The following is a 16357-nucleotide window of genomic DNA, read 5'->3' as shown; positions in this document are numbered from 1 at the left end:
CCTACTATATAGGAGGCCCTGGCTTCAATCCCCAACCCCACAGGGAAGAGAGAGAGAAAAAGAGAGAGAATTGTGAATAATGTGAATAGAGTAATTTGATAGAACATGGAATTTATGTGACAAAAAAAATTTACACGTATTTAAAGCGTTATTTAAAAAAAAAAATAAGCTCAGAGTGAATCTCCAAATAAAAGCTAATTTATAAAGTCCCATTTATTAATCCTTTGAGTCTTAGTGAATTTGAATTGTAATTAATTATGAATGCTCATATGCACTTGAGAACCTATATAAATTAACTTATTTTATCCTCAGATGATCTTTCCTAATTAGCCTCATTTTATGTAATAAGAAAATCCTTGCCAAGAAAGTTGACGGATTTTACCAGGGAAATATTATTGTTAAGGTTTAGATTTGAACTCAGGCAATCTAACTCCAGGACTCAGCAATTCTGGATACACTCTGGGTGCTTGATGTATTCTATAACCTCCACATTATGGACAACATGAGAAACATATTTGTAAAAACCTCAAGTGATTCTTTCCCTTTATTCTTTACTTATATCAGAAGGCATGGTCCAAGGTGCATGAGGGGGTCAGAGGAAAATTTGAGAATGGCTAACATTGAAGCACAGGCCATGACTGAGTCAAGCCCCTGTCTCCTGCGTCACTCTTCTCATGGAAGACCAAGCTGCCTTAGCAGAAAGCCTGTGGAATCCTCAGCCTACGGAATCAGTGCTAGAATATGGAAGGTCACTGAACAGGTCTTCTCCCTGGGCCTTTGCATACGTCCTCCCTTCCTCACCATGAAGCCTTCTCAGCTAAGCCTGCTGGTCACTGGTTTTCTATCTCTTTAGTTTTCCTTCTCCTTCTCCTTCTTTTTTTTCCCTCCACAACACTCATTTTATGTTGGGCCCACAAACTACTGGAATGTGGGTTCTTTGTCCTATACCCTAGGGTAGGCAAAGAGGGATAGAGACAGACTGACAGGCATGGCAAGAAGGCGTAAGGACTGCAGAGTGTAAACTCTACAAAATCCCTCTGCCAGTTTGTATGTTTATATAAAAAGATTGTTTTATGTGAGTGTAATATATAGCTGCATTGTTTCAATTTCTAAAGAATGTATCAATATATTTTTTTAGAGAGAGAGAATTTGTAATATTTATTTTTTTAGTTTTCAGCAGACACAACATCTTTGTTTGTATGTGGTGCTAAGAATCGAACCCAGGCCGCACGCATGCCAGGCAAGCTCACTACCACTTGAGCCACATCCCCAGCCCTGTATCAATATATTTTATAAGTTACTGGTTGTCCACTATGAAGGTAGAATCATTTATTGGACAATAGATGTAAAGGAAGTCTCTGTGGATGCAGGCATCCCTACAAAGAGTCACATAGTGAAGCTACATGAATAAACTTTTCATTCAAATTAGGCTTCTTTTACATAAATCATCTTGCCACAGTACCCCCACATTAGCATCTCTAGTTCAGGAAATCAAACCCATGGCTTTGCACAGGCTAGGCAAGTGTTCTATCAGTGAGCTACATCCCCAGGCCTTTCACAGACTTCTATAAGATTTGAAAATGAGACAGTGCTGCACTTGCTCCTATTTTTCAAATATGAGATATATAAATAGGCATGAGCATAGTATTCCAACATTCACATTCTTTTACTTACAGCCCTCATAGATGTCAGTGGGAATATGGACTGCTGCATGCTGATAGGATATTTGTCGTCCAAAATTAGCATCATCGATAAAAACAGGCTTAATCCTCTGGCTGCCTGGCTCACTATCATTTTTTTCAGGCTACAAAGGAAAAGATAGATAATAAATAATTTTATAATTTATACTAACATAGATATTTTCATATTTACTTTTCATCTCGTAAATATTTATTCTACAAAACACAAAAGATCCACAAGGATATTTTTAAAATATTTATTTTTTAGTTCAGTTGGACACAATACCTTTATATTACTTATTTATATGTTGTGATGTGGTTCGAACCCAGGACCTTGCACGTGCTAGGTGAACACTCTGCCACTGAGCCACAACCCCAGTCCCCACAAAAATATTTTTAAAGATAATTCCATGATGACACTGGGCACACGAATTCCCATTCAAGTATTAGCATTCGCATTGCAACAAATTCCCTGTATTTCTCCATTGGTGGAGTTATTTGGGAACCACTCAGACCTTTCTCACATAAGACATTAAGATGGACATTTAAAGAAAAGGATAAGTGCCTTTAAATACAACTATTAAAACCAACCACTTGAAATAAATTGCACAATTTATGGTACTAAATTTATATTGGTTACTTAAGGAAAACTTGACTACAAATGCATGACAGCAATCAGGCAGCAATGTAAGATTATTTTGTCAGATTCCCTTGATTTTTTTTCATGTTTTCCATGTGTCTCAATTTTTGTGTTAAAGAAGAAAGTATATTGAGAAAGAAGATCCACTATAAATCTAAACACAATTAAATCCTAACTTCTGCCAATTTGTTTCCTAAGGTAGGAATTCAGATACAATCAATAATGATTCAAGCAAATTCCACAGGAGATTAAAGTCTAAGGTTAATTTTCCATCTGCTGGAACTATGCTGGTGAGGCAGAATTACCTTGTTGCCACCCAGACCCTTGGCAATAAACTAGAATTTTTATTCATTTACTGAAAATATATCTATAACTTTGTGTTCTATTTATAGTAAACAGTTTTTTTCAGTTGAAAAAGTCATGTAACTCTTCCTTAACTGAATGTTTTAAAAAGTAAATTTAGGCCTGTTTTTTAGTTCCTTTACTATGGAGACTGATTTCTATATGTCAAAGATAATTGCCTCAAAAACAATTGAAAAAAATTCACAACACTTGACCATAATATATCACACAAAAATACCATTTGGCAGGCATACAGCAATACTAAACAATAGAGAAAATTGAAAGAAGTAACCTGAAAATGTCCTAACATAGTTTGCAGAAAATGGAAAGTCAGTAGTTCTACAAAGAAGTAATGGTATCCAACTTTTCATATCATATTGAAAGTTTAAATGACAGATAACACATTAGAGTCCTCAAATATTTGAAAACACACCCATGTCATTTTTTCCTTGGAACACTGAACTTTAGAAATACTAGACAAAATTTTAAGCAATAGAGTGCTTTTTATTTTTACCAACAGCTTTTGAAGCTCCAGGAAGAACCTATCACTAGGTCATAAAGTCAATTGTCAGTTGTGACTAAGTTATTTTTGTAAATGAAACACTGAAAGAGAATATGAGCAAATACTCATAAGAAGAATTTTATTTTATGTCACTCCTGGAATGATGATCAATGTGATTGCAGCATGCTCACAAGAGCATATGGGATTTGGGTTTTAAAACCTATCTTTGGAACAAATTTTTGAAAACAGAATATTGCATTTATACAGGTAGAAGCCACAAATACAAATATTTGTTCTTTTATTAACAAATTGAATTTACAAAGTAATAAGACTGAATTTGAAAGTCTAAAATTTTGCAAAATATCCACATTCAAGAATCACTAATTGCTAGGAGCAGTGTCTCATGCCTGTAATCCAACAGCTCAGGAGGCTACAGCAGGAGGATTGTGAGTTCAAAGCCATCCTCTGTAAAAGTAAGGCACTAAGTGACTGAGTGAGACCCTGTTGCTATATAAAATGCAAAATAAGGCTGGGGATATAGTTCAGTGGTCAAGGACCCCTAAGTTCAATCCCTGGTAAAAAACAAACAAACAAACAAACAAAAAGAATTACTAATTATTCTCTTTTCTAAAACAGGTCAGCTGTGTACAGTACAAAGGAGAAGAAAGGAAAGACAACAAAACTAAGAAACAGAATCAAATAACTAACGTGTTGCCTAACTTACATAACACAATGGCCTTGAAACAATGATTAAAAGATAAAAGGAGAGTGATACGTGAGATTCTTATTCTTGGATTCAATTATGTATTTTTAAAATAGTTTAAAATTTATTCCATTTTGTATTCCTTGGAACTCTTGACTTGAATAATAAATAGAATGATACAATAAAACAAACCACCCACATTAATAACATAAACTCCAACTAATGAGTGATGAAACTATATGTTTCCTTTATAAGCATTATTCTAAATTAGTGAAGGTCACAACACTTATTTTAAAGTGCTAGTTTCTCAAAGCACAGCCATTGGGAAAGCATCATTAGTATCCAATGAATTTTAAAGAATGCAGATTCTCGGGGCTCAACCCAGATCTAGTCCGTCTCAAGGAGCAAAAGAGGCACCTAGCAATCTGTATTTTAGCAAGACTTCAAGGCGATGCTGCTGCACACTAATATGTGAAGTCCAGTGCTTCAAGATATGAACCACTAAAACTAGGTACATGTGATTATTTAGAACTCCTCATGATAAATTATTATTATTTGGAATAAGCATAATAATAGATGCCTAAATTATATTAATTTCTTCATGTACAGTTTCATTATTTGTGGATAATAGATGTCTGCAAATAGTAATATGGCAAATAATATCTGTGAAAGTGCTTTTATTTGTTAGTTTGTTTATTTGGTTCCGGGGTGCTTAACCACTAAGCAACATCCCCAGCCCTTTTTTTATATTTTATTTTGAGACAGGGTCCCTTTGAGTTGCTTAGTGTCTAGCTAAATTGCTGAGGCTGGCATTGAACTTGCAATCTTCCTGCCTCAGTTCCTGAACTGCTGTGATTACAGGTGTGCATCACCACACCTGGCTCAAAGGGTGTTTCAAAAGATAAGTCGCTTGAATTTTTCCGAGGGATCAGCACCATCCTCAAATAAGCTGGGGAAGTTTTGCACATCATATTCTTCTATTAAGAGAATAATAAGCACATTAGTATATCCAAAGTTCTGAGATATTCTGCACTAATAAAACTGTGTTTGACCTAATATTTTCAAGCTTATTTGACCCTCCCATCCTTTTTCTCTAATATCCATCATGGGGAACACACTTATGTGCAAAGGTACATTAGAACATATAGACAACAGGAGATCTGTCTTCAATCTGCTACATTAACAAAATATTGGATTTGGATCAGTCACTGTTCCTGGTAGAAAAAATACTATCAGGCTATAAATAGGTCCTTCAGCTATGAGACTATCTGACACTTCGAAAGCATCTTCCCCAGCAATAAAGCAACATATCAAAGGGAAAATATCTTTTGAAAGACTATTCCAGTTAATTCTAATGAACTCTTCTAACATAAATTGAATGCCCAAACTGAAGGATCCATAAATTAATTTTCAGTTCTGAAAAATTATACTCTTATGTCTATAGTTCTGGGAAATATATTATTTGCAAGCATATCTTCCCAAAAATCATATGTAAATTTATTTTTCATATATTCATATACTTAGAATGTAGAAGCCTTATAAGATAGATAGTATACAAATAACTACATTTATGAGTTAGTGTTAAAAATGTAGAAATGTGGCAAATATTTTATTCAGTCACTCACCCAGGAAATATTTATTGGGATGGAAGAGGAGAGTAAGATTTATCAATGTTCAAAGAAATGTTATTCAATATCTAAATCTGAAAACATTAAATGTTCAACAATAGTAAAATGGTCATAATAATTATATTAGATATAATTCATCTGATAATAAATAAGATATATATGTATAAACATACATATATGAGAGTAATTACACTAGAAATGTACTCAAACTCTGTATTTGTTTTAAAATGATTAGTTTATGAAGGACATGTTAAGCAAAAAGGAAAAGGAAAGAGAGATACAGGAAGAAATGAATGATGTATATATAGTAAATGCTATGAATATTATTATTGATTTGAGTTATAAGGAGTTATTACTTTGTACTATCTTTTTTAAAAATAATAATATTAGCATGAATTATATTTTTAGTGAGAAAAGAACTATTAAATTTTAGTTTTAAATCTTTTCTCTAATTATAGGTATTATATTGTTAAAATCCCTCTTAATTTCATGTGAATCTTTTTACTTTTGAAAATTAGCAGATTTAAATACATTTTATGGATATTCTTACACTTTTAGATTACCATATAAAGGAATTTTAGGAGAAACTTTACAATTAGGATTTATTTCTCAAAATGTGTAATTATGTGTCAAATTTTATATTAAAATGTAGTTGCTTAATATATTAAAGAAAAATACAACTGTTTTTCATGGTTTACTCTTCTGTAGTCTAAATAAATCAAAATAAAAGTATTAAATGTTTAAATTCAACTCATTTATTTAAGAATTATTGTTACTAATATTATCATAATCCACATCTTTAGTTATCTTGATATTATGACAGGATATAATTTAATTGAAATATAGCAAATATTAGGCACAAAGGAATGGGATGATAATTTGGAGGAAAAAAAACTGCACTGTCTAATGTGTTAATTAAACATGTCAAATTATTCTGCTAAAACAAATATTTCTGTTTTTCAGGTAACATAAAAATAACATCTCTTCTCAATGTTCTTTCAAAATATCTTAAGTCTGTAGACTATCACACATAAATATGCACAAAAAAACTGAACAAGTAGATCCTCAAATATGTTTGAACACATTTGGCTAAAACACAGAAGTGAAACGTGATGCAAGATTCACAGACTATTCTTCTCAATATAATTTGTTATTAAATAATAGATTAGATCACTTAGATATTGAGGTATTGGCTAATGTTGAATGGGTAGGTCATCCGATTTAATAAGCACTGCATATTAGCAAATCTAATTTGGATACTCACAATAATTTTATGCAGACTCAAAAGGCCCTTGCATATTTAATATACTTGTATCAAACTAAAAAATTTTTAACATTAAAATTTATAATAAAATAGATGTTAAATATTCTAAAAATATTTTCTTATAGAATGATGTTCAAAAAACGTTTTACCTGCATTGCACAAAAAAAACCTAGTTTAATAATTTTGTACAATTCAGATTGAATATACTCACTACTAAACTTAACTATAATCACACTCTGGCTACATTTATCTCTTATGTCTAAGTTATTTTTATGCCCTACAATCTGAAAAATTGTTGTTAATACAAATCATTTACTAGACCCTCAATAGAGGTATTTCTATGTCACCAATGAAGGAGTTAAATTAATGGGCTTTTGTGTGAGGAACCAAATTGTTTAATAACCATATATAATATAGCCTTGCATATGCCCTAGTACCTATATGTCTTTAAATACATCTTATATTTTTACAGCTATTTCATAGCTACTGTTTCCAAGGGGACCTACAACTTTTACAATTCAGACATTACTGATTTTAGAATTTTAAGTCCTAATGGTATTTCCAGTATTAAATAAAATTTTAGATATGTCATATGCTTTTGGACATGGCATTGGAGTCCAAGATAAATAATTTCTAAAGGTAGGATTCATTTACATTTAAAAGGAGCACCAATTCTGAACATTTTTAGTATAGTGGCATACTGTTATCAATAATATGGATTAAAAATTAAAGTGGCTTCTGTAACCACTAGTGTACCAGTGGTACTTGAGAATCCAGGATTGGCCCACTAGTTCAGGAGGTCTACACATTCTGACTCCTATAGAGAAAAGTGTCCTTTTTAGTATATTGCTTGCATCAATGAGAAATGAAGACATAAGAATGGAGCTTCAGAGCTGACCATGCCTAATTAAAGATGAACAGAAAGAAATAAATGTGGATTCTTCAACTAGTCAGAGCTATTCTACTTCAGTAGTAAAGCCAGGTTGAATATTAAACAACCTAGAACAGTGACAATACTTTAATTGGTTCAAATTGCTATTTTCTCCTTGAGGATGCCTTGACTATAAAAGTGGTCAATAGAAGAATAGATCCAAAAAGGAAAAATACATTTGGTGACACTGAATAAATATACACTAATGATTTAAATATAATTATTTTACCTTCACTTTTTGGAAGCATAACAATAAGAAAATTTAAAAAATTTAAATGATGAATTTAATGCCATAATATCCTTGCAAAAATACATAAGCATAGCTAATCATGCTTAATGTAATAAAAACATTCTTTTTTATGGATTTAGAAGATTTTTTTCCCATTCTTTAGATGATTGAAATATTACAACTCCTTATATTTGCCTTGCAGACATTCTATAGCATTATTTCCTCAGAGGCAATTCATTTAACATACTAAAAAAAGAATGTTTTGAAATTAACATGAAATGTATATTTATAACACCAGTGATCAAAAGAAAATTGAATAACTCTAGTTCTTAGAAATTAGATCCACTGTTAAGTCTCCACATATTCCTCTACTAATAATTATGATATATAAAAGGAAGAAATTAATAGTCCATCAAAAACAGACGTTGGGGAAGGGAAGGGAACAGAAAGCAACTGAAACAATTCTATGACACAGACAATAAGCTAAAAAAATAAACTGTAGGTAATAATAAGACAAAAAAGTCAAATATTTTCTAAAGATGAGGCTTAGTTAAAGGTAAGTATGAATATGATACACATAACTCTGAACTAAACCAGGTCCAAAAAGATACTAATCACTACTCACTGCAATATCTACTTTATTAAATTTAAAAGGCAAAAATAGACATTCGTCAAATACATTTTTTGAGGCTTCTGATGAAGATTATTGCAATAACATTAAATTAAAAGTTGCAATATAGAACCTGAGTATATTCCTGAAATGAAATTGATTTATTTTTAGTTTGTGTGGTGGATAAATGGCTGCAAATTGGTTATCATAGAACCTAGCACAAAATAAAAGTGGAACCATTAGAGTTGTAATATAGGTGAGTATTATGGAAAAGAAGTGTTAGAGGGTAACTGAAATTTCATATGCCATATGCAATTTTCAAATGACTAGCATCAGAATGCAATGTACTTTCACATATATGTCTATGTTGTGTCTAAATTTACAGCCTAACTTTGGGACCACTCTAATAGGATGTTTCTACCAATACATTGTGAAAAGCTCTATGGTATTTCAGAGCATCTAAAAGTTCAATACAGCACTCTCTAAGAAAGCCATGTAACAACATACACTACATTAAAAAAGAATATATTTAAAGGATGCAATACTACTTCAAAGAAAATTTTAAAAAATAATATTATTATAGAGAACACTTTAAAAAACACTGTCCAGGTTAAAAGAAAAAAAAAACTTTGCAAAGGAAAATATGTCTATCTCCTTGATATCTGAGGCAAAGATTGGCTAAAGTCATACAACTGAGAACTAGTCAAAAACCTGTCTCTTAAGATCCTGAGATCTTACCATAAATGCCACTAACCCAGAACAACTCAGAACCAAGGTTTGAAAATCTTTGCCAAGAAAGCAAATACCCAAGAGTATAAAGCATTAAAATCAATATGAGGAAAATTTTTTGAAGGCAGCCTCAAAAATGCAATGTACTAGCCTCATAGAATGAGTTTGTAAGGGTCCCCTTCTTTCCTATTTCATGCAATAATTTGAGGAGTATTGATATTAATTCTTCTTTGAAGGTCTTGTAGAACTTGGCTGGGAATCCAGCTGGTCCTAGGATTTTCTTGGTTGGTAATCTTTTGATGGAGTCTTCTATTTTACTGCTTGAAATTGATGTTTAATTTGTGTATGTCCTCCTGATTCAGTTTGGGTAGATCATATGTCTAGAAATTTGTCAGTGTCTTCAAGATTTTCTATTTTATTAGTATAAATTTTCAGAATAGTTTCTAATTATTTTCTGTATTTTAATAGTGTGCATCGTGATATTTCCTTTCTCATTATAAATTTTAGTATTCTGAGTTTTTTCTCTCTTTCTCTTCATTAGTGTAGCTAAGGGCTTATCAATTTTATATATTTTTGGAAGAACTAACTTTTCATTTTTTCAATTTTTGGAACTGTTTCATTTATTTCAGGTCTGATTTTAATTATTTCCTGTCTTCTATTGTTTTGGTATTGAATTGCTCTTCTTTTTCTAGGGCTTTGAGATGTAATGTTAGGTCATTTATTTGTTAATTTTTTTCATTCTTTTAATGAAAGAGTGCAACATAAGAACTTTCCTCTTACTGTGGCCTTCATAGTGTCCCAGAGATTTTGATATGTTGTGTTGGTATTCTCATTTCCTCTGTTTTTTTTTATTTCCTCCCTTATTTCTTTTGCTATCCATTCATCATTCAATAGGATGTTATTTAGTCTCCAGGTATTGGAATAGCTTCTATTTTTTATTTTATCATTGATTTCTAGTTTTGTTTCATTATAATCTGATAAAATGCAGGGTAGTATTTCTATTTTTTTGTATTTGCCAAGAGTTGCTTTATAGCATAACATATGGTCTATTCTAGAGAAGAATTCATGTGGTGCTGAGAAGAAAGTGTATTTGTTTGATGATGGATGAAATATTCTCTATATACCCATTAAGTCTAAAGTATTAATTGTATTATTTAGTTCTGTAGATTCTTTGTTTAGTTTTTGTTTGGAAGATCTATCCAGGGATGAGATAGGTATGTTAAAGTCATTATTATTGTGTTGTGGTCTATTTGATTCTTGAAATTGAGAAGAGTTTGTTTGATATACATAGATGCTCCATTGTTTGGAGCATATATATTTATGATTGTTATGTCTTGTTGATATAGGATTTCCTTAAGCAGCATGAAATGTCCTTCTTTATCCCTTCTGACTAACTTTGGTTTGAAGTCCACTTTATTTGATATGAGGATGGAAATCCCTGCTTGTTTACACAGTCCATGAGAGTGATCTTTTTCCTCTGACTTTCACCTTCCAACTGTGGATGTGTTATCACATTAATATTTATAATTTTGTTTTTATGTATTAGTTAAAAATAAGATTTAAAATATCAGTACTAACTGCATTGCATTCAATTCACTATTCTGTCTAATATCAAATGTATGATTCAGAACAAGTAACTTGAGCTCACTAAATTTTACTCTACCTGAAAAATATTAAAATAACAACAGTGTGTGCCCCAAAGGCTTATTGTGAATTTTATTTCATAAACAGCATACAAAGCATTTACTACATGGTATAGAATAAGCATATAAAATTTAGCATTACTCAATCCAAACATACTGCATCCAATACAACTAAATCATTTATTTTAAGTGCATGAATATAGGAAACACAGAATAAATCAACTATCCTACATAAGTAATTAAGATTCTATCTCTATGCCATCATCTACTGGAGCATTCCATATCAGTCAATATTGGAACCTGAAAAATAAAGACTGCATATTATAAGACACTTAAAAACAACATTGGAAAATAAACCTCATCTTTGATTCTTTTATTAGTAATTAGAATATATTGTATTGCTGTATAGGGCATATCCCTACCAGTTCATCCCTACCACATCATTCTAGAATCAAGTTTATTTCTTTCTATAAAATAAAATCATGAAATATTAGGCTTTTGAAAAGACATTTAGGTAGGACACTATCTTAGAATTAATTTTAAAATGGACAAGACTCTGCTAAAAGGAAAATAAATAGCAACATAAATATGTAAGGGAATTCAGCAGACTAGCCAAATGTCCCAGACAGGTCAAATTTTTAACATAATCAATACCAAAAAAAAAAAAAATACAATAAATAAATCAACTGAATTTACTGACATAAGAATTCCAAGTTGAACTTCTTTCATTTGGATTTAAGTCAAAAACATAGATCTTAGAGTTAGGTTAATAAGGGTTTGTAAAAATCTGATTTCTTTTTGCTTACTTTGGGAATTAAGAAAATAGTGTAGCTTGCTGGACAACTCAAGCCTGGTGAATTTGCTGTGATAATATTCAGGGACCTTAAAGATTCACTAGAACAGATGTCGCTAAAAAGTTAAAATGAAAAACCTAAATAAATTTCAAAACTACAGAGAATTTAAATGCAAATTTTCACAGATAGTTATTTCATTTATACTTTTTAAATTTGATTTTGACATTTTTCATTATAATTTCAATATGTAAACTCTAAAATAACTTCAGGATAAACAGTTGCATTGTGTTTACATATTTTTATAAATGTTTTGGAAGATTCAACTATGATTTTTATTTTGTATATACACTGTCTTAAGTTATGCACATGCTTGCATCACATTCATAACAAAATGAAATACATCTCACTCTGATAACCTGTCATTATTTACACATTTACACACACAAATCTACTCTACTTGGAGCTTAAACTACTTCATGTAAATCTTAAGATAACTGTAATAACAATAATTTTGAAATGACATTTATTAATAGTTCTGGATTATACACTAGAACCAAGAAAGGTTCTAAATGCTTTATGTGCTATAACTAATTTAATTTTTTCAATAACTCTAGAAGATTTATACTGCTAGCATCTATACATACCAATTGAGTAAAAAACACATTATGTGACCTTGCCAATATCATCTAGCCAGAAAATGGCAGAGCTCAGATGCAAAACTAGACATGAGCAGTTCAGGGACAATCTCTTGCCCATAACACTCCAAGGCCCTCTAATCCTTCTTACAATGTATATATAGCTACAGTAAACTTGCTGTTGTTTACAAGAAAAAAAAAAAGTTGTCTATAGAAGGATAAACTATTTAAGCAAAAATAGATGAAGGAGTTATGGAAATTCATTATACTATTCCCTTTTATGTATATTTAAAACACCTTTCCTTACAAAAAAATATGGAATTTTTTAATTGAAACATGATACATATTTTAATGATATACCCTCTTTGGAAATAATACCCTACAAAACTACTACCTAACCTAGTTATATAGTTGATGGGACAGAACTTTACTTTTGGTGGAGTAATATAATAAGCCTGAGTTCAATTTTTATTCACAAATAATCATAAAAATGTAATTAATCAATCTAGTTATTTCATTTGTATTCAATCTAGATTGATTAATTATATTAATCAATCTAGACTTCAAACCAAAAAATCCAGATCCTTATACCAGTAATTGCAAACAAATATTCTAATTCTGCTATTTAGTCTCCTGCTGGAACCAGCTTTGAACAAAGAGAAAACCACAGTCTGCTTTGATGTAGCTCTTAATCACCATGGCTCTTTCTAGGGACCAAGGAGAGGAAGGAAAATATAAGGGAAGATGAGCAAATACTTTCTACTAATACTACCATCTTTGTGGCCAGTCCGATCACATGGCCAAAAGAAAATAAATATTGATCTTAAAATTTTATTGAAATATGGTATGTATTAAAGTTATCTTGGCATTTCTTCCCTTAACTACGCTTTCACCAATATTGAAACAAAATAATTTTCATGCTCCCATGCTTATAAGGGCTTTCTTACTTACTTTGCGAATATAGCAACTGTTTAAGAAGTACATATTTTTACAAACACTATTAAAATCATGTTAGCATTGAAACACAAGTTTAATGAGCATTATCTCAATAAATATTAAATAATAATAAAGAGACAAAATAAATAAGATGTCTGCCTCAAACAGCTAATATATGACTGTAGTTGTAGCATTGTGCCAATAAACACAGTAACATGTACACGTTATGTAGAATATCCATTGGAAGGAATGCTATTGGCCACCTTGGAAACCTGCACAAGGCTTCAAGAAGGTGTTTGAACTGCTTTTTGAGGAACACTTAGAATTTGATTAGAAAAATTATAAGACATTATATTCAGGTAAGTAGAAGAGTAAATATGTTGACATTACCTAGCACAGGTTAAGCAGACACACTAAAGATTGTGCTAAATTTCCAGTAATGTTATATGTGCTTTCAAGCCTTCCATGAGAATTATAGCTCACGAAACAGCTTATTTCAGTTATACTTTCATTTTTATGTCAAGAGGAATTTTTTTTCAATGAGTGTCACTATAATTTTTAACATAATATACATTCCTAAAGAGACATTAATCCTAACTCTTATTTCAGTCCCTACTTTTAATCAATCTGGTTGTAAGCATTTATTTTATTGCCACAAGATGAATAGAAATAGCACTAATCTAAGTAGAGGGATGTAGACATTATAAAATGTATTATTGAGGAATCATCTTAAACCTAAGTCCTTGAAGAGTTTCCATCCTGAAGGATAAGAGGGTTAGAGTCCAAAGGAATAATTTGATGACCTTTAAATACTTATTTTACCTTTCAGTGAGGTCATGTATCATCATTATAATGAACAAAAGCAATAGATTATACTTCAGCATATCTTTCATTATATGAACTTGGTGACACACCAGCATAATACATATAGAATAGCAGTAGAAACAGAAGGCTCTAAATTTAATCCTGATTCCAACATGTACTAAACTCATGGCCTTTTTGTGTGATTTACATATATTATGAAAGCTAATCTTTATTCCCAAGTTACTTTCATCCTAAACTCCCCAACCCCACCCACATCTTCCCTGCAGAATCTTAAATCATCTTACCTTATTTATTTTATTATTTTTATGTTGTGTAGATGTGTGAAGCAGGCTGAGAATAAGACAATAGGGAGAGGTGGGATTTTGACAATCTGGAGAATATGCCACATGAAAAGGTACATTTACTTTGTTTTAAACATTATTTCAGCACACCAAATTATATCTACAGTTGAATCTGGCCTTGCTATATATATGTAGCTTCACACTTGTTGGGGAAATTTCAGCCACTTATTTTCAAATTCCACTCATAAGCTAAACATAAAATTCTATTCTAGACCATTCTCCTAAGCAACCACACTAAATATTTAGCTGCCTACTAGAGATCTCTTCTTGGATATACTTTAGCAAGTTTTTGGTATAAATGTTCTTGACTTTTAAAAATCTTTGCCTATCTGCAGTAGGCCCTCAAAATCTACAATTACACATGTATATCTTTGTAGGCCCAAATGTTGTATTTCATTAAATCTGTAATGATTCTTTCTAATCCAAATGCTGACTGGATCTTTGTGAATACATGATTTATGGTTTATATCTTGGCATTTTGACCTCCAGATTTATTATCTTTCTTCCCATAATTTTTCTTTTTGACATTTTGGAAGTATTTCTCAAGTTTGCTCTAAGCATTGCTGATGAATAATTCACACTGTGGAATTTCTTCTTCCAAAGAGAATTTTGTTTTAGCAGTTTTTGTTTATATGTAGGATTTTTATAAATCACTTGCTCAATCATTTGGGACAGCAAGAATATATTTAATGTTGTTTTTCTTTTTACTGAAGTAGCTGAAATAAGTATCTCAGAGACTATCCTGTCTCTGTGTCTTTTTTTAATGTTTTTTAAAAAATTTTTTAGATGTTGTTGGACTTTTATTTTATTCATTTTATTTATATGCAGCACTTAGAATCAAACCTCGTGCCTCACACATGCTAGGCAAGCTCTCTACCACTGAGCCACAACTCCAGCCCATGGCTCTCTGTCTTTAAAGCTACATATGCCATTTCTAGTTTACTAAATCTTTTGTGTATTCCACCCCTTGAATATTTCCTGTTTTATTAGTCTAAAATGAAGAAACAGCTACCTAATTCAGGACTGGGAAAGGGACAGATGATACCCTTGGTTGTTTTGTTATTTTGCCCAAGCATTCATCTTTGCTGCTTGCCTTTTCATACTATAACTAGAAATCAAAGAATGATATAAAATATTTGATACAGTTCTTGGCCAACAATTGTCATTCATTAAGAGCAAGTATTTTCTTCATAGCATATGTTTAAATTCCAATCCTGTAAACTACAGAGCCCCTCACAGGTCTGGGCTGAGGTTGGTGGTGGTAATGAAAAGCAGTGCTTAAAACAAAACAAGGTCTGCAGGAGAGAAGATATTCTTAGGCTATTTCACAACATGCAAATTCAAACTTCAACTTCAACTCACTAATTTGTTGAGAAAGAAAACTTTACTGGGTGGCTACCATGTGTTAGACAGTATAAGAGCTATGTCAGCTGCTGTAAATACACAAGAAATGCCCTCAGGAAACTTATTTGGTACAGAGAGATGACAAGGGAATAACTTACAAAGATCAATTGTGCCTCCAAGCATAAAATACCATTTCAGCACCAAAAGTTGGATCTGCTTAGGAAAGTTTCTAGTGAGCTTTTTGCAGGGTCTTATATACCATACAAAGAAATTAATTATTTTAAGTTCTAGACAATGGAAGGATTATAAATATAATGTTTAGGTATATTTACATATTAATAATAATTATGAGATTGAAGATAGATATAAAAAGTAGAAACATTAGATTATTACGCTAACTCAAATATACATATTTGAGAACAGGGTCTAAACTTGGATGATGGTCTTAGAGAAGGAAAGAAAATGCTTTATGTAAAGGTATGGAGACAATGATAGATACTCTCCTAGTCATGGGAGTTGTAAAATAAATTAGATTCTGCTAATGCAAAATTCTTGGGGAAAGTAAAACAGTAAAAACAAAAT

At 31.4% G+C, this 16357-nt stretch overlaps 1 protein-coding gene across 1 annotated transcript in view; it reads right to left on the bottom strand.

The window, feature by feature from the left end:
- The window catches only part of Cacna2d1 (calcium voltage-gated channel auxiliary subunit alpha2delta 1), a 448394-nt gene that overhangs the window by 162355 nt on the left and 269682 nt on the right, over positions 1-16357 (bottom strand). Inside the window, 1 exon segment of the mRNA XM_078040138.1 lies at positions 1675-1804. Coding sequence (XP_077896264.1) covers positions 1675-1804 — 130 coding nt within the window.

This window comes from Ictidomys tridecemlineatus, chromosome 2 (genome assembly GCF_052094955.1).
Source record: "Ictidomys tridecemlineatus isolate mIctTri1 chromosome 2, mIctTri1.hap1, whole genome shotgun sequence".
Classification (NCBI taxonomy): domain Eukaryota; kingdom Metazoa; phylum Chordata; class Mammalia; order Rodentia; family Sciuridae; genus Ictidomys; species Ictidomys tridecemlineatus.
Note: the sequence above shows the minus strand (reverse complement) of the source record. Positions and strands in the feature narration are given on the sequence as shown.